Raw genomic sequence first — 21,632 nt, forward strand, 5'->3', positions numbered from 1 at the left:
CTTGGATAGGCACTTCTGCAAAGTTGAATAAGCATCACAGTTTCAGCCTTCTAATGATTTGTGTTGGCTTTTTCTGGTCTGATACAGTATTTAGAACCATTATTCTAACACTGACTTAGTTTGGGCCCACAGTTTGACCTGTGTTTAAAACTCCTGCAGCTGACAATTTCTTCTGTTTCAAATATCTTGAGAAATGACCATTGCCGAGAAATACATGTAACTCTTGGAAAAAATTAGTCATTCTCCTCTGCTGGCTGAAGAGAAGCAGTTAAGTCAAAAAGCCTGTGCACAGAAATGTGTGGACTGTGTTATGGAAGTTGGTATACAAAGGACTGTTCTTATTTTAGTTCCACTACAAATGTTTGGTGAGAGATAATTTCCATTTTCAAACTTCTAGGTGGATATGACAAATAATGGGATTAAATTATTTATTTATTGTTTTACTGAAAATAGGTGTGTGAGGCTTGTTTGCAAAGTAGCTTTTCATCTTTGGAACCCTATCTGGGTATTATACATTATTGATCACCCTGATCATCTGTGTGCATGAGTTCTGAATTTGATTACAATTTGAATGTAAATAAATTGGGCAAACCCATACAAATTCCTAGTAGATTATTGTTAACATTAGAAAACTACCACATAATTTGACACACTTCAGTCTTGATTTTCCCATGCAGAGAACAGAACAGTCAGGGTGTTACATCGCTGGTGAAGAGTCGGGTGCATTGGGGGTACTCTGTGTGCAGGGTAATGTTGACTGTATAAGAGGGTGTCTAGTGAAAGTGGAGGTATGAAAATTGTTCATATTCTTGGTAGCTCTATTTCTTCTTAATTGTTTCAGTTGTTTAATTCTTTTCCTTTGATTTACATTGATTACTTATTTTTTCTCCCTTTACTTTTAGGCCCTATGAGAGAAAGGGAAAGCTAAGGATGCTGGAGCAGAACAATGGATTTCTCTTTCTCTTTCATGCAAGGGATCATGGGAAACACAATTCAGCAACCACCTCAGCTCATTGACTCAGCCAACATCCGCCAGGAGGATGCCTTTGATGCCAGCAGTGACATCGCTGAAGATGGTGGTCAGACACCATATGAAACTGCCCTGCAGCAAGGCTTTCAGTACCCTACTCCAACGACAGAGGATCTTCCACCGATCACTAATGGCTATCCACCAACAATCAATATGTATGAACCTCAAGCCAAATACCAGACATACAGTCAGTATCCCAATGGTTCAGCCAATGGCTTTGGTGCAGTTAGAAACTTTAGTCCCCCAGAGTATTACCAAATGGAAAACTCTAACATGAGGCCGCATGAAGTTCTGGAAAAACCTTCCCCTCCACAACCCCCACCACCACCACCTCCTTCAGTACCACAAACGGTGATTCCAAAGAAGACTGGTTCACCAGAAATCAAATTAAAAATAACCAAAACTATCCAGAATGGCAGGGAATTGTTCGAGTCCTCTCTGTGTGGGGACCTTTTGAATGAAGTACAGGCAAGAGAGTATGGTAAGATGAAACATGAAGGGAGAAAGGAGAAAAGGAAAAAAAGTAGCAAGCATGACTCTTCACGATCAGAAGAACGCAAGTCACACAAAATTCCAAAACTAGAACCAGAGGAACAAAATGTAAGTGGAATAACAGTTTCATCTTTTTGTGATTATTAACAGGGAATTCCTTTTTTGCAGCTTTATATTTCTTATTAGTTGTTTATGTACTTAAAAGGCATTGTGAGCCTGTAGTTCACTGCCTGACACACTATGCAATGATCAGAATTGTTTAGCAAGTGTCTACTACAGCTCAAATGCAAAGCTTATGTATCTGAGAGGAGTAGTGGAAAGAATTATGAGTAGTATTATTTGGATTGCAGTAGTGCTCAAAATTGGGTGCTTTCCAAACACAGAGGAAGACGCAGTCCCTGCCCATAAAAGTGTACTATCAAAAGATTCTTGAATTCTCTTTTTTCAAAATGTGATTTACTGGGGTTTTGTGGTATTTGAAGTATTCATCGTTAGCGTTCATAGAAACGTAGTGGTAATGTTTCTTATTTCTAAGAGGCACCTAAAAACATGTTATAACTATCCAAGTATACTGCTGTCTATACAACACTTAAACCACATGCTTTAACTGACAGTTGCCATTGAAATAAATTTTAATAAATATGGTGGATTGTATGATTCTAAATAAGTGAAGAGGTGGTTGTATCTCGTGCACGTACTAGCAAAAATTAGTGTACTAGTGTGCATGCAAATTAGAAATGTCAGTTGCCTGTTAGCCCACACTGATTGAGAGAATTCTGTATCAGTGTCCATAATGCTTTTTGCTAGGTGCAGGGGATGCCAAGATTTAATTTTGCAATATGTATGTGTACACTGCACAGAAATAATAGTATTGTAAGTAAACCCCTAGTACACTGAGGACAAGTGTGGTGGTTTTCAGTACCTGCAGCCTTTCTCTGCCTCCACGTTCAATAAAATGAGCCTCCCCATGAACACTTGGACTTCTACCTCCACCCTTAAGAGCACACAGTGTGCATGACAACATGACCACTTTCCAGCTAAATGTTCCTGCCGGCCATGTGCTGCTGTTGTCCTTTTCTTATTTTTTCCTAGTTTGAGAGTGGCTGTCAGAAGAGAGAAGGTGAGACATGTCAGGAATATGGGAATTGTCAAACTGCAGGGTTTTTTTTTTTTTTTTTTTTTTTTGCACCTTCCTATGAAGCATCTGGTACTGGCAGCTGTTGAAGACAGGATACTATGCTATATGGTCAGTGCTGTGGTCTAGTATGGCAATTTCCATGTCCATGACATGTCCCCACCTCTTTCCATCACTGTAAGTAGGCTGGTTTGGCCCCATCATATCACGTTCATTTCTGTATTTTATAATAGTTTTATATAGCTGCAGGTTGCCTAGGATGGGGACTTCTGAAGAAGTGGAGTCAGAGGCAGTCAGGGCCTCTCAGCAGCCAGAAAGCCTTCCTTTTCAATACAGTCCCCCACAAGACTCCAGTCCTCAAGTAACTCCTGTATCTAGTCTAAAGGGCATTGTTTTAACCCTTTTGGTTGTGTTTCAGTAGTGCATTTTCAGTGACTATTTCCTTTCTACAGCAGAAAAGATGGCTTTAGACACTTGAATGTGGGCTTTTCCCAAACACAGGTCTCCCATGCAGTGGTTCATAGGCTTAACCACCTTATGTTTGCACTTTTGGCAAATGAGAACTGCAGTAGGTCCATTTTGACTAAATTTAAAATCAGTGTTTAGTCCTGTAAAGTCTTGTGTGTGAAATGTTTTTACTGCCAATGTAAACTATATTTCAAAGCTTATATTTATTTGTCTGTATTTTCTTTGTTTGTTGTTGATTACATCTTCTGGAGGTTACTTATCAATTAAGGTTTTGAATTTCTGCGTTTTGATCCATGTAGTTGTCACTAATGAAGCTCAGTATGACTTTAATGAGTGACTAATGCTATTGCGAACTTGGAACAAGCTGTCTAACAGAATACAGTTACTTGGATTGTTTGTATGTGTTTCTCTTGCTTTTGGAGATCTGTTGTTTAAGCCAGTTTTGGTGCTTGTGGAAGGTGTCTGGCTGACAAACCATTAGCCAAAAATATAGCATGGGCAGCAGCAGTTCAAGTTCCCTCTACATATCATCCCTTGCTAGTGTGCCTCACACCTGCCCTCCCTGGCCCATATGAAGGGGAAAAGTTAGTCTTCATGGCAGTTTATTTAATCCTTGCTGCCTCCGCTGAAACTGCCAGTTTGGGTGGTTTCACACAGTTGCTGTAACAGCTCTGCCTCTGCATGCTGCTGTGCCTCAGTTTCCCTTCTTAGATCAAATGCTGGACAACTGTGTTTCAAAGGAGATCAAACTACTTTTAATCTGGTTTGTTAATATAATTCAGCAAAGTATTCACCCTTGTATCTGGGCTTCCTTTCTTGCCCTTTCCCTAGCATTAACAGTCACTTTTGCATCAGGCCTTAGTCAATGTTGTATCATAGGTTTGCCATGCTTCCATAGCAGGGCCTCTCTTGAATCTTGCTTCTGTCCCAGTTTTCTCTGTGTGGGGAACTTTTTTTGATACAGACCTGCTGCCTGGCAACCATGAAGAGCATCTTCCCAGGTATCCCCCAGACTGAACCAAAATCATTGCCTTATATAATCCCACAGGCAGGCCTAGTTCACTTGACCCTCCTTCAGTCATGTGCTCTATCTGGCAGCTAAAATTCACCAAACTCTTGGAGTCTGGTTTTAAAGGCGCTATATCCCTATAATGGGTATATGGGGTTTTACTGGTACTCAAAGGTATTGACCTGCAAGAGGTGGTAACTAGTGTAGTATAGAACTTTGTCTACCAGGAACTGGAATTATTTTAAATTTGCCCGCTTTCTATCTTATGCTTCCCTTTCAAGGGACACTGTCAAGCTAAAGTTTTTTAAAAGGTAATACCCGTATTTCAAATAACACCGCTGAATAATGAAAATTTGAATTAATTTTTAAAAGTTTACTTTTTGCTTTTTATTCAGTTTGGGTATTGAAACAAGAGTGATTTGTAGTCCTTTACTTCCTGCTTCTAATGTAGAAATCCAGTGCAACCCAAACTCTTCAGGGGAATGTTTACATTTAAAATAAAATTAATATGTAATTAAAACTTTATCAAAATGAAAACATTGAACTCTATGCTTTAATTTTTGTTTAAAAACAAAAATTTTGAGTCTAAAATCAAACAACTGGTTAGAATTTGCTTCTAGGAAACTAAGTGAGAAGTATGCAATCTTTTGTTCAGACTATATTTTGTGTGACTAGCGCAATTGTTTGGGCAGAAATAGTTTGTCAGCTCATTGTAGTAGAAATCACAGGCAGAAGATGTAGGTATATTTGCCATTAACAGGTTGGCGTAGCAAGGAAGAATTTGTAGGCTATGCGTATTTATTTGGTTGAGGTTAGACAACCTGTAGAGAATAACTCTTGTGTACCACTTTAAAACTAAGTACTAACATTTCTATGTATCTAAAGTACCACATGTTGAGAGCTCTAATTGGCAGGTACTAGACAGTGTGTTTTAAGTGAACATTTTTTAGACTTTTCAGTGTGAAGCACGTATTTATGATTATCATGGAGCTAATGTGTAATTTCAAGGGAACAGATCTTCATTTTAAGTGGACTAATTATAATCTATCTGAATGGTACATTAGAGTTTCTGACTGAATGCTTTGTCACACGCATCCTTCCCATGTATGTCCACTGTCTTTCCCTTTGAGTGTCTCCATTGACTGCTGCTTTTCCACCATGTTAAACACAAGCTATGGGTCCTTACACTTGAGGCCCTTTACAGCCTAGCTCAGGGGTGGGCAAACTTTTTGGGGCGAGGGCCACATCTGGGTGAGGAAATTGTATGCAGGGCCGGGGCAGGGCGGGTGGAGTGCGGGATGTGGAGGAAGGGGCTCAGGACAAGGGATTGGGGCAGAGAAGGGGTGCAGAGTGTAAGAGGGGGCTCAGGGAAGGGGGTTGGGGTACAGGAGGGGTACGGAGTGCAGGATGGGGCTCAGGGCTGGGAGTTGGGGTGCACGGGGTGCAGGGTGCAGCAGGGAGCTCAGGGCAGGTGGTTGGAATGCACAGGAGTGCAGAAAGGGGCTCAGGGCAGGGAGTTGGGTGCAGGAGGGGTGCGAGGTACAGGCAGAGGGCTTAGGGCAGGAAGTTGGGGGGCAGGGGGCAGGAGGGGTTTGAGCTCCAGCCCGGTGCCGCTTACCTAAAGTGGCTCCGGGGTGGCAGTGGCGCACACCAGGGCCAGGGCAGGCTCCCTGCATGCCTGCCCTGTCCCCACGCCACTCCAGGAAGTGCTGCGGCCCCTGGGTGGGGGGGGCCAGAGGGCTCTGCGTGCGCACATGGAGCCCTTTGGCTCCCGGCCCGGGGGCTGCTTCTGAGAGCAGCGCCGGGCCCGCAGCACCACTAGGGGTAATCCTGCGGGCTGGATCCAAAGCCCTGAAGGGCCGGATCCGGCCCGCGGGCCATAGTTTGCCCATCCCTGGCCTAGCTGCTATCTACTTACCTGTTGTTACATCATGTGCCTTATCCTATCTACTCCTCTGGCAATGCTAGTTCCTATTGTACCTTTATCTCCTTTTCCTTCCTTCCTCCATGCTATTCCTTAAGCATGGAGTGCCTGGCCTCCTCATATTAACCTGTAAAGCCACTACCCTGTTCTCTTTCAGATCCTTCCTACAAACCTGCCTATGCTATAATGTCTAAAGTGAACTGCCAACTAATATCATTCATGTTTCTTGGGATTTTTAAACCAATAAATAACTTTAATACTGCAGTCCATTCATATAACCAATTCACAGTGTGTAGCTGTATGTTGCTCTGTTTCCTTTCCTCCCTTCCTTATTTCCTCTGAGTTGTATCTCAGTTTAGATTGTTGGCTCTGTGGGACAGTGACTTCTTTATTGTAAATTGTACAGCACCTCACACAATGAGACCCTGATCTGGTTGGGTGCTGCTATAATGAAAATATATTAAGTAGTGTGGGAGAGATGAGTATTTTAAAACTGAACATAGGTTAGTCATAAAGAGTTTGTCATGTTTTCTGATTTTATGATGGTGTTTTTTTTCCTCTCTGCTAATTTTCTCCTGCTCCTATTCTCTGTGATGTGTTCTTCTGTTTTACCATCCCCCTTATCCTGTTTACTTTTATTTTCCTGTTCTCTCCTTATTGTTACCCTTTTCTTAGAGACCAAATGAGAGGCTTAGTGTGCTATCAGAAAGACCAAGAGAAGATACACTGTTGGAGGAAACCCCGGTTAGTACTTATATAAATTAACAAATCTTGGACTCTTAGTATTATAGAAATTGTCTTGCTGTCTCATTACAGTGTGAACATTGTATAGTTTATTATCAGATAAATCAGTCACTGTTATTGGAAATGGCTATATAATTATTATTGTGGCCAGTGCTCACCCTATTTGTATATGATGACAGAATAAAGCAACACCAAAATGACATTTGTAATTGGTTTACTCAGCAGAAACTTTCTGTGGGGATATCTCCCCTTTAGAATGTCTTGATTATCAATCATTGCTCATCCTCAGTGAACCATTCAGTTGGAGTCTGAGTGTCCCCTGTTGTCATGGTTGCATTTGACCATCAGTGCCAGCTGAAAGAAGAAAGAGAGGAAAAACTAAATTGATGAAGAAATTAAAAAAAAAAAATCCAAACCAAAACACCTTCTGAATCATTGTGCATTAGTGAGTGGTATTAAATTGTTTTCTTCTGCAGCTGATATGACTGTTATCTTCTTTATAGGTCCAGCAGTTCTCACCATCTCTTCCAACGCAAGTTACAACTGACATCAAGTTTCAGGTTGGCGATCTAGTCTGGTCCAAGGTGGGAACTTATCCTTGGTGGCCTTGCATGGTTTCAAGTGATCCACAGCTTGAAGTTCATACCAAAATTAATACAAGAGGTAAAGAAGGAGAACCATTGAGCGGACATGTTAGATACTGCATCAGTAATTGCTCCTTAATTAAAAATATTGCTATGAAATACAACTGACAACTTATACCAGTTGGGAGAGGGCTCCCAGAGTGAAGTTAGCAACGATGAGCCAAAAAACTAACTTTATTTAACTCTCTCAATGTGACACAAACAGGTCTCTTCTGTTGTAGTTCACCTAGTGCAATTAAGAAATGCAGAATTCTCTTGATTTTCGTTTATAAATATATTCAACTGTTCATTTAAAAAGACACATTAGAGGAAAGTACGCAACTGAGTAAAGGATTAATTTTGATTTATCTTTTTTTCCCCTAATATTTGTTTTAGAACAAATATACAAATGCTTATATAAAAACAATAACTGATGAAGATATTTTGGAGTGAATTTAAAGAAAAACAAGTTGTCCACTAAGTGGCATTTTTTGGGGGTAATTGACATCTGGATATTTTGAAAATTAAATTTTGAATGATTAAAAAAACCCAAGATTGCCATAGCTACTTCATTGATCTGGCTTAGCTTCCCTTGGTTCCATCTGGAAGATCTGGCCCTTATGGACTTGCAAATGGGAATAAGCATTCAGTCTGTTAAATAGGAAAACTTCAGTTGCACATAATGTTGCATGATTCTTCAGTTAGCAATATGAATAAACAAATGCATGTATGCTCTCAGACCGTGTGTGTTTACTTAGTTTAGAGAGAGATTCTGCCACTTTAACTCTTGTTGGGTTAGTATCCTTACAAGTAGTCCTACTGATACCAGTGATACTGCTCAGTGTGAGGACCACGTGCTGCCACCCTTAGACTGTAATCTGAAGGCAGGGACAACGCCTCCTTTACTTTCTAAAGTGTTCTGCAAAGTTGTTAAAATACATAAATGTGCAACTTAAATTTCTCATAGAAAGTTAGTTTTGTTGAATGTTTCTGTGTAACAGAGATGAGTTCCAAGCAAATTAAAAAACTAGATGGCTAGGATGTCAGAGTAGGCCCCCCACAAATTGACTTAGTAGCCCTTGTTTAGCTTCTAGTCTGACTGCATAATCTTATTTAGGCACTTTTATAAAACCATATCTGATGTATAAGAAATGGATCTGCATGCATTTTACTTTCTAGCTTCTATAGAGCTAAGGAGAACTTTCGTCTGCAAGAATTGAATTAGTGGAGTGGAGTAAGAATGTTAGGCTAATATATCCAAGTAAACACATGAACTGACTTCTGTTGTTAGTTCTGCTTACTAGAGTGTGTTTTAATTTCAGGTGCCCGTGAATACCATGTTCAGTTTTTTAGCAACCAGCCTGAGAGGGCATGGGTGCATGAGAAGCGGGTTCGAGAGTATAAAGGACATAAACAATATGAACAATTATTGGCAGAGGCTACTAAGCAAGCCAGCAATCACTCTGAGAAACAGAAGGTATGTTCAGCACTACATTCAGAGTATGTTATCCACAATGTCTATCAAAGTAAAACCTAAACTTACAAAGAGGACCCATCCTGAAACCTATTGTAGATGGGTGCATATTAGAATGTTGGAAAAATAAAGTACTGTATGCATTCCACCTGTGACTAAGTAATCATTCTTCACAAAGATAGTTAAATGTTTCCACATGCCCTTATGTCCTCCTTATGGATAAGCTGTTATCTGAGCTTGTTTTATCCCCTTTATCTCAGTAACTTTCATGGTTGTAGTGCCTTTCTGGACTGTGTGTGTGTGTGTAACTTCAGAATAAATATTAGATCACAGATTTTCAGTGTTTCCGTTATTAATATATTCCTTAGAAAGCAGTGCACATTTTAAATAGCAATTTTTATGTTCTCAGTATCCCATACATTTCTGTGTTATCTAGATTCTGCTTATTAGCAGTCCCTCAGTTCCCAGCAAAAAGTTGCTATTATCTGATAATTGCTAATAAGTGGAAGGCAGGTTTGCAAGACAGCAGCCAGAGAAGGAAATGCTGGGAGGTGACTTCCCTGACTGCACCCTACAAACCTGCTTGCAGGGAGAATAGCAGCAGTGAAGGAGGCTGCAGCCCTGATGCTGGAGCTTTCTGCAGGGAGCGGGGGTGTTGGGACCCATGAAGCTACACAGTACCTCTTCCTGCACTCTTTCCTGGATTGGGTCTCAGAATGTACCAGTGCGGCCCCCTGGCAGGGATCCTGGAGAAGGCAAGGAGAGGTACCGTGCATCTGGGCTGCAGCCCCCTCCCTGCTATTGCCATGCCCACAGCCTCTCCTCTCTCCTGCCCCTTCCTATGTGGTCCCTGTCTGCATTCAGTTTTGCTGGGCTGCGGCCCCAGAAGGAAACACTGGGACATGCTGAGCATTGGCTGCAGGCAGGTTTGTGAGACTTTAGCCAGAGGAGGCATGTACTAGCACTTTCTCTCCCGGCTGCAGCCTCACAAACGTGCCTGCAGAGTGTGTTCCGCACATCCTGGCATTTCCTTGTAGGTGTGTAGCCTTACAAACATGCCTGCAGATGGTTCCTTTCTTCCAAAAAATTTTGCTAATAAGCAGCATGTTGTTGCTAATATCCAAATCCTATCAACATTGATGTTACTGTGATGGGATTGGTTCCCAGCCTTATGTTGCCATTCACTGGAAGTTGCCAATACCAGAATTGCCCTTAAGCAAAATCTACTGTATTTGTTTAATAGAGAAGGGAACTATTGGCCAGGCCACCAGACTTATCACTGTATTTTAGTGGGCTTCTTAAGTAGTAGGTATTTTAAGTTAATTAATAGTAGTAATGAACAGGGAATGGGAGGTTCAGAGGAAGAAACAGGATTAAAATAAGTGGGTGAATTGGATTATCTTCTGGTTCACGTATCTACAGAATTGTGGATTAAACTTTGCCTTCCGTTGTCTTTAGTGGGGTTACTCAGAGCAGAATCTGATTCACAACTTTCATTGGTGAAGTATGGCCCAGTAAGAATCCAGTTTGACTGTCAATTCCAGTGTGAGTTTGCAATCTTGGTGGTGGTCCCCAGAAATATCTTGTAAACTGAAAAAAACAGTCACCTTCAATCTGAGATAAATCAGGTACTTTGGAATGGCTTACATAGGGTCATTTTGAAGAGCAGGACCACATTTTAGTTGAACATTTATTTTAATGTAGCCAGGAAGCTAAATAAATAAATGTAATAGAGTTCTCTTTTTGTCTTTGTTTTAAAGATTCGTAAGCCAAGGCCACAAAGAGAGCGTGCTCAGTGGGATATTGGTATTGCCCATGCAGAGAAAGCATTGAAAATGACTCGGGAAGAAAGGATAGAACAGTATACCTTCATTTATATAGACAAGGAGCCAGAGGAGGCTTTGTCCAAAGCCAAAAAGACTGCTGCCCCTAAATCAGAGACTAAAAAGAATCGTCGGCCTAAACCAGCATTGAACGCTCAGACAGAACAGACCAAGGTGGTATCGGCATCCCCCTCATTATCAAATACTGAGGTGCGAAGGCAAAGTCAAAGGAGGCAGTCAAGTGTGGAAGAAGAGGAGCCACCGCCTGTGAAAATAGCCTGGAAAACAGCTGCAGCCAGAAAATCCTTACCAGCTTCAATAACCATGCATAAAGGGAGTTTGGATCTTCAGAAATGTAACATGTCTCCAGTTGTTAAAATTGAACAAGTTTTTGCCCTACAGAATGCTGCTGGGGATGGAAAATTCATCGATCAGTTTGTTTACTCTACCAAGGTACACACTTATTTGTTACCAACTCCTTTGTCTATAAATAACACATACCCATGATATTTAGTATAGGGCTCAAACTTAAGTGTCCTCTAACTTTCAAAATGTGATGGTCCATGCAGGCGCTTTTATTGGATACTATATTAAATCTGTCAGGCCCTGCTTTTTATCAGCAGCCCCTCTAAATAGAAACCTCTTTAAACTTTACTAGCTACAAGGGCTAGTACAACCAAGAGTCTGGGTTTTTTTTTGTTTTCTTTGTTTTTTTAAGAAAGGGGGGGTGGAGGGTTACTCTTTGGTTTTAGTGACAGAAGTTTCTACAAAACCATCAAGCAATTGCTGAGAACTTTTGAAATCAATAGCTACAACAAGCCACTTGTTTAATTATAGTGTCCCACTTTAAATCAGAATTGAGCTGCTCAGCACTTCTGGGTTAAATTGGATCTACAACTTTGACGCCTGTTTGCAACAGGTGGGATTACAAGATGGTGCGTAAATAGTGAGTTAAAAGCAAAAAAATAAATAATCCTGTGTGGTAAAGACATTTTTTAAAATAGCTTTTACCTTTTAGTCTCATGCAGATTATTAGCAACCCCTCAGTCAGTATAAGTAGCAGTACTGGGGCTAATTGTCTGCCTTACTCTTTTGCCTTGTCTTCCTTGAGGACATTTATGTACTTTTAAATTTATATAATGGAGCCCTTCTACATTAGAAATACCTACAACAACAAAAAACCCACTAGTGCTGTTTAGTGAGAGACTGGTTCATGCAGTATATTTATTTGAGGGGGGATAATTGGAGACTGTCTTAGGCGGTTTCCCTCACTGTTTCTAAATTGCTCTCCCTCATGGTAATGCTCAACATTGTGGCGTGCATTCTTGAATTCGAAGTTGTAAGTGATTTCCTAATAGACTTTGTGGTTATTGAATTTATTTGCATGGTAGTCTGATCAGGTAATCACTAACTTTATTCATGTTCTTTAAAAGGGAGTTGGTAACAAAACTGAAATAAGTGTCAAGGGACAAGACAAACTTATTTCTACATCAAGCCAGAAAAATGAGAGAGCCACTGCGCAAAATGCATCCTCACCCGAAACAACTTCTGGGTCAACAGGTAGGCAAAGGTTGGGACTCCTTGACTAAATCTTAACAAATGAGCATTTAAACAGGATGCAAAAGTCAGGTTCCCTCAGCAATTAGAAAATCATTATGAACATATTTCTCTTTACATAATTATTGCTGCAAGTGTGGCACATGTAATGCACAATGGGTGCAGATACTTGTGGGGGGGGGTGATCTTTATGGCTGTAAGAATTTAAGTGATGGGTGAACTGCCCTTAGCTAAGCCAGTTAGAATCTTGGAAGTGATGGGTTAGAATCTTGGACTTGGCCAGTCTGAAACAAGTCAACATATCTATTGGATGGCTATGATGGTGGAGAAAAGATAGGGAACGATGGGTAATGTAATAGTTCACTGAGTTGGGAGGCAGTAAAATGGTTCTGTGTTAGCAAACCATTACAATGGCTTTTGGCATCAAATTTCAAAAGTAGCAATTAGGACCAAAGCAAATGAGGCCAAAATCAGCAGAGTCTTGTAGTTAGAGCCAGGCTTTATGAATCAGGAGTAAATTCTATTCCCAACTTTACTGTTTTCTTGTGTGACCTTGTACAAGATAATTAATGTCTCAGTGCTTCAATTAATCCCCTTGGTAAAATGGGATAATGCTTACCTTTCTGAAGCACTTTGAGCACTATCTTATTAGGCACTGTGTACGTGAAAAAGTATTGTGTCTTTAAGAGAGAAGAGTGTGAAGCAATCAAGAGTATCTAGAGGCTTAGAATAGGAAAGAGAAAGCCTAAGGCAAATTCTCTGAAGAAACTGAACTTAATAACATGCAGGGAGAGAGGAGTGAGAATTTAAATTGAATGAGTAACTTTTACCTTGGAGAAGAAAAGCAATGATTATTGATGCTGAGACTTCAGAAATGGCTATGGGTTTGGCTCTTCTTTCAGTGGGGATGGGCTAATCCCAGCAGAAAGTCTCTGGGAGCAAATTGATAAGACATACTATAGAAAGAGCTAGGGTGGAAGACGATGGGGGAGAGAAACATTCTAAATTGAACTCCATTTTCAAGTCCTTCCTCCTATTGTAGTGGTTTTAGTATTTCAGCCAAATGGTCTTTATCTCCGATGTGGAAAACACATCAGAGATATTATGTGTTTGGACGTACACCTCTGCCTCGATATAACGCTGTCCTCGGGAGCCAAAAAATCTTACCGTGTTATAGGTGAAACCGTGTTATATCGAACTTGTTTTGATCCACCGGAAAGCGCAGCCCCGCTCCCCCCGGAGCACTGCTTTACCGCATTATATCCGAATTCGTGTTGTATCGGGTCGCATTATATCGAGGTAGAGGTGTATGTTTGTAATCATAGTATAGATTGTGGAGAAGACCTAGTTTAATAATGAATACGTAAAAAGTAAGTTTGGGGTGGGATCAGAGTGCATTCATTTTAATACTCAACAGCAGGATGAACAGTTGTCTTCAGTCTGGAACCAGAAAAGGAGGGTATTGGATTCAGCTTAGGTGCCATAAAACTGACTACTCTTTCTAATAGATTTTTTTATCTTGTAACATTATTCAATGTCACCTTGGCTTTAGTTATGTAGCTGTGCAAAGGACCTGGTCCTAGTGTAGTTAGCTCTTTTTTCAAAACAAAAAAACCTCACACCATTCTGCATATATTGGAACACTCTCCCCAGCCCACACAGTTCAGCTCCTCGGCATATATAATTCTTATGTAGTGTTACTTTAAATCTGCTATCCCCTGGGTTTTCACAGCAGACTGTGCCTGAGGACTTTCAAATGCAAGATGAGCACTTTCGGATTTTTTTTTACCCTGGTGTGAGCAAGATGGGGTTTCATCTGCTGTTGACAAGAGTCATTGCCTCTCCAGCTTATAATTGCTATGATTCTGGCAGCTTTTTCCAAACTATTGCTACTTTGTTAATTGCCCAACAACAGAGGAGGTGCTCTCTGTTTTGTTTCCCTCCCCTGGAAACGAAGGGCATCACCTCCACAATTCGCAGTGGCTCTTAGGGCATAGGGAGGGTGAGAATTCTGAGCCTCTTTTTTTTCGTTTTCTCAGGTTTTTTGGATACGTAAAACATCACCTGATAACACCCCATACAGTGCATGAGCATTACTTCAGTATACACTCCAAACAGTCACTTTCAAAGCCATTTCCAAAGTCCAGACAATTATTGGCCCCCTCTCATGGAACATAACTGGAAGTCCTTTTTTCAAATTTAAGGTCACCGGAACTTCAGAATACCTTTACGGTAAAGTATTTTACAGAATGACTCTGGGAGCCCTGATGGATAAGCCACCGTGAGATGTACAGAATTCCATAATACTGGGGAAAATCTGTTTCTGTAACCTGGAATCTGATAAGAGAACTACCTTGAGAATTCTGTTTAAAGGGGAGACTGGAGGTATAAATGGAAACAAAACTGACCCAATGACTTGGTAGCTAGTGAGGTGCACTGCTGATTAGAAACCAGCCTGAACCTAGCTCTTGTTCATAAATTGCACAGAAGTGGGATAAGAGTATTGTGGAGGTGATGCGCTGAACCTTTGGGGAATGGGGAACAAGGAGTGCATATTGCACTACTTGAGCATACCACTAGCATCCAATACGAAGTGGCACTGGTCTCCAACAGCACTATCTTCTCTGATACAGGTCTTCCATCACAACATAACTCCTTCTGCTGTGTTGAGCATAGAGAAGAAAGAAGAAAACTGATTAGCTGAACTTTCCTAGTCAGACTTGTCCAAAATTAGTGAACCTTTTTCATGGATAGTACAAGGCATGCCTGCTGAACATAGAGGTGACACAGGAGGGGCTGCAGATCAGGTGCCTTGGGCCAATCAGAGCAACTTTAATACACAGTAAAATTTGAGGTATACTCTTGCCTTCTAAATCCCAATATGGGAACACTCTCTAGGACCCAAAAGTTAAATTACTTCAAACCTGAGGGGCACTAAGATTCTCCACCAAAACATGTAACGTTCTAAAATGTGTCCCTTTTTAAAAATAAAATCTTTAAAACCATTTGTATTTGCCGTTTGTTCCTATCCACTTCCATTGCACCAATTTAAATGCACAATTTTCTAAATAACGAGAAAGCAAGATTAACAATAGATAATCCTGAGTAATTGCACATCACATGAAACCTCACTAAATAAATATTAATCTAAGTGCATAAGGGAAAGGTGAAGTTCCATGCTTCTAGAGTCCTTTGGAACAATTTCCAGCCTTTGGTTACAGCCTGCCTCTTTTTCTAGCTATATACTATATTATCAATGGAAGCAACACAGACACTTATGGCCTCCAACATGAATCCAGATCCGTATTTTTTATTCTTCTAAATAATAATCATTTTTTTAAATTATAAAAAATATATTTAATTTCTATCCTGTTAGGTTGAAAACAGCTGATGCAGAAGAACAAGACTGTAACTTATGCTAAAATAGAATTTTTGAACTTTGGACTTCTCTGTCAGTCTTACACCTTTAATTGTGTGCTTTGTTTCAAGAATTGCACATTGCACAAATTCTGTGCAGATGTTCCTCAACAGGAGCAGTGTTGCAACACAGAATATTCCTTTGCCCTTGCCATTTTTTTTTAAAAGTAGCCTGTGTTCTGGTGTCTTCAAGTATCCTAATCACCCATTAATCTGAGCTTGCTTTCCAGGGCATAAATTTAAGAAACATATTCTTTAGTTTTTGTCTGCTAGAATAGCATCCTGTCCATTGACCATCATTTGTTTTCAATTTTTTTTTCTCAGCATCCTGAAATCCTTATCTAAAGTTGTCAGTTTTTTAATTTATTGCAATTATGGTAGCCTAGCTTTTGACTAAACTTGTACTAATATCTAGAGTTCTGATATTTGATAAATCAGTTTATCCACCTGGCCATAAAGTCAAAGGCCCCGAGAACCACGTTTTGGAGAGTGAAAGTTTGGAATCTAAGTCCTGAATCTGTAGAATACCGAGACATTTTAGGTAATGAGGTTTTCAGAGTTATGGATACCTTCCAAAAAAAGTGAAAGGCAAACTAGTTAATTAAAAAACGATCAGACCTGAGGCTCTGAAAATAACATGCCATGACAAATTGTCACCCTATTCCAAACATGTGGATTCCAGCCTTTCCCTTCACCCTTTTATTGGTGTCTTTTCTGAACCCAAGCCTCTCTCCATTAGATGTATTGTCTGCAATCAGGGCTCCAGCTTGCAAAAAAACCTTTGAACTGACTGTTTTTAAAAAATCTGTTAAATTTCAAAAAAGCAAAAAAAGTTTTGCTTTCATTACTACAGCCATTGACTTGGTACTGAACATATCACACTAAGCTGAAATAGAAGGAATCATGTAATAGAATCCTTTTTCTTTCTCAGGTTCTGTAGAAAAGAAGCAACAGAGAAGATCGATTCGAACCCGCTCAGAGTCTGAGAAATCCACTGAAGTTGTGCCAAAGAAGAAGATCAAAAAGGAGCAGGTTGGCTTCCTCCATGTAGAGAGTTAAAATATATTTTGTATTCATAAATGTTGTGGCTTATATTGGTGCCTTTTTATTTTTCTCCATTTTGCCCATCGAGTTTCCTTTTTGGACTATCCTTCATGAAATCCCCCTGTCAGTATCATTATTGCTGTGACTCTGCTACTGGCATCTTCACAGTATCAGTTCAGGCTTGGATAATGGGAACTCAATGACGCAAGACTCCTAATGAACCTGACATGTTAACTTTGAGATTTCTGTTGTGAGCAAAATGATTTTATGTTTTAATAATATCTATTTGATGGAATTGCCACCAGGTTCCTTCCTTTTACTCTTGGTTTAGCTGCTGGTTTGTATTGAGGTTTTGTTTTTCAAAGTTTCTGATTTATCTGATCACTTTTGAAAATGGACTCTTAAGAATGATCTATTTTAAAGATGAATAATCTGACTCTTATGTTGGCAGACGTAAACAAAAAAACAGATCTTAGATTTTTTTTTCTCCCCCTTAAGTAGAACTAACATGTACAGGGGCACTCTTTTAATCTGAACGCCAGACAGACAAATGTTGTTGCTTTATTTAAAAAAAAAAGTTCTGAGTGGAGATGAGTAGGCAAGTTGAGAAGGTGACATACTTAAATATTTAACTCAATACACTTATTTAAACAAGTTTATCAGAGTTGTTGGTTCTTTTCCTTACTATCAAATTTTCCCTATTTAAACCTTAAGGGCACCCACCGTTGAAACCTGAGTCTTTTGTATAACAAATGTTTAATTCAGGTTTTTCCAATGGGCTTTTTTAAAAAAGGGACACAGGTTAAAGGTTTTTTTTAAATTCATTAAAGTAAAGTGGATATTTTAAAAAACCCTAATTTATTCTTTGCCCGTTACACTCTGTTTTATTGCACTTCAATCATCTTAAAGGATGAAAATAGGTCTTGTCTATTTTTTTTTTTTAAGTTTCATATTTTGGTTCTGATGCACTAGTATGACACTTTTGTGTTTGGGTTGCCAAAGCGACAGAAGAAATTTTCACTCTAAAAATTTTTGTCACTGAAACTTTTTTTTTAAAAGGCAACCTAAATGTTGGATGTAAAATAGCTGACACATAGGCCCTTTAACTTCTTGATGTGAGAAGTTGTGATTTCCCTATTTCTAAATAAATCCTTTTGCATTTACAAATTCTCCTTAATTTAACAAAGGTATAAGAACCAACAATAGGAACATTGTGGTTCCAGGTTAGCTTTGCTTGCTTATACTGTGTAGCTAATTAAGGCAACATAGTACATTAAATTGCTTTTCTCAGGCAAAGTATGTGACTAAAACGTAATAAAATAATCAAAGATGCACTGTAATGCACATAACTTTGAATGTATTAAATTATATTCAAAATAAGTCTTACTAACTTCTTACAATTATGCAACAATATTTGTTACCCAAAGTCAAGTTTTCTTGTGACCGATTCCCAAATTCAATCTGCAACCGCTTGGTTTAAATTTATAACTGGAATGAATACAAATGGGAAAAACAAAATGTTAATGCTACTGTTACAGTGAGAAATAGAGAAATACAAGTGATTGTTTAGATTTTATATTTGTATTACGAACTGTATCCTATACAAATCCTTCTATTGTATGTTTTTACCTATTGTACAACAAAATAAAATATTTTTTAAAAAAAATTAGATTAATCCTTAAATATTTACTAAATGTGTTTCTCTATGCTTTGTTAACCACATTGCAAAGAAATAAAAGCCTGCAATTCTTAGCCTAAAACCAGGACCTTAGGAAACAACTTTCTTCCTTTAATTATGCTTTTTATCACCAAATTCTCACATGTATTATATGTATATTGGCAGAAAAAATTCTAATTTCATCCTTCTGATGTAGGACCAAGAACATGACATGCTTTTGGAAGATCACAAACTTGTCTACTTAAGTTTGTACTAATATGAGTTTCCAGCTGTATAGAGCTCTGCAATGCTCTATATGGAGTCCTCATCCCCACCTTTATGGGCCTTGCAGCACTCTATACAGAGAGAAGGTCCATATCCCCAGAAGCTCAAGAGTGCATGCTTGATGGAAGTGCCTTAAAACGGCAATACATTAAGTGTCTCACTAACCTGAGTGTCAGACCTGTATAAGTACAAGTTTACCTTAACAGGTGTGGGGTTTTACAACAGCATCAGGGTTGGCTACAGGAATGAACCCCTCTCCTGCCTGCTGGACATGGATAAAGTTTTCCTGTTGTCTTCAAGCACAAAGGGAATGATTGGAAAGGACCTTGCTATTGAACATATGGCTGCCTTATCACCTGGTATTCAGCCTAGGCAGCTAGGATTCAATCCCAGCAGGACAGAAGGCTTACACTAAGAAGGCGACTGCCAGACTACATCTGAGTTCAGATATGCTAATCAGTTAAACTTGGATGTTTTTTTCTTTTTTATACTAGGGGAAAAAATTCCTCTGTTAACTATAGATTTTCCTGTCCAAACAGGTAGAAATGGTTCCACAGACAGCAGTGAAGACTGGATTACAGAAAGGTGAGTTTGGCTGAATAAAAACGTTAATTATAAGTACCCCATTTACAGGTCATTCATTATATTTCACTGATGACTTTCAGTCTGTGTGTGCACGCAATTCACAGATGTTTGTTAGTGACTCCATTGTATTGATCTACCTTCGTTCCTCTGAATTATAGCCTTCTTTTTGTAATAATAGTTGGGAGAATAGAGTGTATGCTTGGTCTGCTTTAATGTTTTCACTACATGATTCTTATTTTAAAAAAAAAAATGAGGGTGTCTGAACATAGACATATTTATAAGATAAATGATGTGATGTTACCTGTTGGAGTTTATCTCTACCTAAGGCCTTGGCTACACTTGCAAGTTACAGCACAATAAAGGAGCCCCGGGCACCCTAGCTCACTCCCCATCCACACTGGCAAGGCATGTAGAGCGCTCTGACTCTGCAGCTACAGCGCTGCTGGTACTCCACCTTGGTGAGTGGAATAACGTTTGCTGCGCCCCCGCTGGAGCGCCGTGGCGCCAGTGTCAACGAGGTGTTGCATTACTGCGCTGTGATCAGCCTCCAGAAACGTCCCATAATCCCCTTAAGTCAAGTTGCCACTCTTGTCATTGTTGTGAAATAATTGGCTGCAGGAATGCGGAAATGCCCTTTCAAAGCTCTGTTTTGGAGAAGCCGGTTGCTTATCAGCTCCAAGAAAAAGCAAACATTTACTGTTTGCTTTGAGTGAGTGAGAGAGAGGCAGGGGGAGGGGATCTGAACTTACAAGACAGCATGCCGATACACTCTCCCCCCCCCCACATACACACAACACACTCCCTGTCACACTCCACCTGCCCCCCTCCCCACACACACTTGAAAAGCATGTTAGTCACTTGCATGCTGGGATAGCTGCCCATAATGCACTGCTCCCAATGCTGCTGCAAGTGCCACAAATGTGGCCACGCCAGTGCGCTTGAAGCTGTCAGTGTGGACAGACCTGCAGCGCTTTCCCTACTGCGGTCTACGAAGGCGGGTTTAACTCTCAGTACTCTACATCTGCAAATGTAGCCATTCCCTAAATGGTGATAGTTCAGTAGGTTGTGCCAATACATGAACTATCCAGCAGTTTGACAAAAGGTTTTGTTTAGTTTAATGGTATTTGAATGCTATTGGCTGAATTACTTTTTACCCTGGAGCACTGAAATGTTTAGTGGTAAAGTTCTGAACTTAAAAATCTTAGAGTAAGTGAGATGCTTGTAAAGTCCTGCCTGGTAGCTTCATGTTTCATGTCTCTGTCATTTTTCTCCATGTGATTTAAAAAGAAAATGAAAACAATATTTTAGGATTAATGTCAGTGTCTTGTGTTAAGGTGCCAGCGAGATTTCAGATTCTTGTAAACCTCTAAAGAAAAGGAGTCGGGCCTCAACGGATGTAGAACTGACTAGTTCAGCATACAGAGACACATCTGACTCTGATTCAAGAGGACTTAATGATCTGCAGGTAAATGTGTGGTATTTGCACACAGATATACATTTCAGTATGTTTGACAGAAACGTTGCATTATTGATGGCTGCAGTTTTGAATAAGCAAGTAACTCAATAGTCAGATTCAGATAACTGAATTGTTTTGCTCTTTAAAAAGTCTGATAGAATGTTATGGCAATGGTGAGAAAAATATTTCAATGGTCGGTTGTGGGGGACATAAGCATCTTGTATATTTTCCCATGCTGGTCCAGTGCTGAAAAAGGATATCTACTAAATGGGCAGTAAATTGTTTGTCACTATATATTGAGGTTCACGAGCTTTCAGATAACTTTCAAATGGTCTTTTAATGTATATTAAAAGCATTTTTTAAAATCAGCGCTGACTTAATTTTTTTCCATGCCATAGTTAGCCTTTTAAAGTCGCTTATTTAAAAATGGTTGTGGATTGATTTCTTTATAGGGTAGCTTTGGAAAGCATTCAGACAGCCCATCAGCTACTGCAGATGCTTCTGATGTACAATCAGTAGACTCTAGCTTATCAAGAAGAGGCACTGGAACAAATAAGAAGGATACTGTTTGTCAGGTAGGTGGAAAGTGCATGGTGGTATTATAAACAAATATATGCTAAAGATGTGCTGTCTGCTTCTGATTTTAATCTGGTCTAGTAGGAAACTCTTTTTAAATTATGCTATTGTATTTTGACCAAATCTCATAATTTGACATTGAACATCCTGAAAAATGATGAAATGACCCAGCCCTTGTACGTTTAATGCTCCAGAGGTGATTTTTTTTTTCCACTACAAAAAAATGGAAATGGCATTCTGCAGGTTGATGAGCCTGAGTCCATAGACAATACAATACAACCTGCACTGGGTAATATCACCAAGCAAGCAAGTTGCTCGGTTCTGCCCTATTTG

The 21,632-nt window shown here is 39.7% G+C and overlaps 1 protein-coding gene across 9 annotated transcripts in view; it reads left to right on the top strand.

Moving 5' to 3' along the window:
* The window catches only part of NSD3 (nuclear receptor binding SET domain protein 3), a 72,611-nt gene that overhangs the window by 19,872 nt on the left and 31,107 nt on the right, over positions 1 to 21,632 (top strand). For all 9 annotated transcript variants that reach the window (XM_045003026.1, XM_045003030.1, XM_045003028.1 and 6 more), the window contains 10 exons: positions 903 to 1,630; positions 6,734 to 6,802; positions 7,306 to 7,465; positions 8,748 to 8,902; positions 10,660 to 11,175; positions 12,156 to 12,282; positions 16,628 to 16,728; positions 19,222 to 19,267; positions 20,602 to 20,732; positions 21,176 to 21,298. In XM_045003026.1, the coding sequence (XP_044858961.1) occupies positions 947 to 1,630; positions 6,734 to 6,802; positions 7,306 to 7,465; positions 8,748 to 8,902; positions 10,660 to 11,175; positions 12,156 to 12,282; positions 16,628 to 16,728; positions 19,222 to 19,267; positions 20,602 to 20,732; positions 21,176 to 21,298 (2,112 nt within the window). In that variant the 5' untranslated portion in view covers positions 903 to 946. The remainder of the gene's footprint in view (positions 1 to 902; positions 1,631 to 6,733; positions 6,803 to 7,305; positions 7,466 to 8,747; positions 8,903 to 10,659; positions 11,176 to 12,155; positions 12,283 to 16,627; positions 16,729 to 19,221; positions 19,268 to 20,601; positions 20,733 to 21,175; positions 21,299 to 21,632) is intronic.

The sequence above is a fragment of the Mauremys mutica genome, chromosome 2 (genome assembly GCF_020497125.1).
Source record: "Mauremys mutica isolate MM-2020 ecotype Southern chromosome 2, ASM2049712v1, whole genome shotgun sequence".
NCBI lineage: Eukaryota > Metazoa > Chordata > Testudines > Geoemydidae > Mauremys > Mauremys mutica.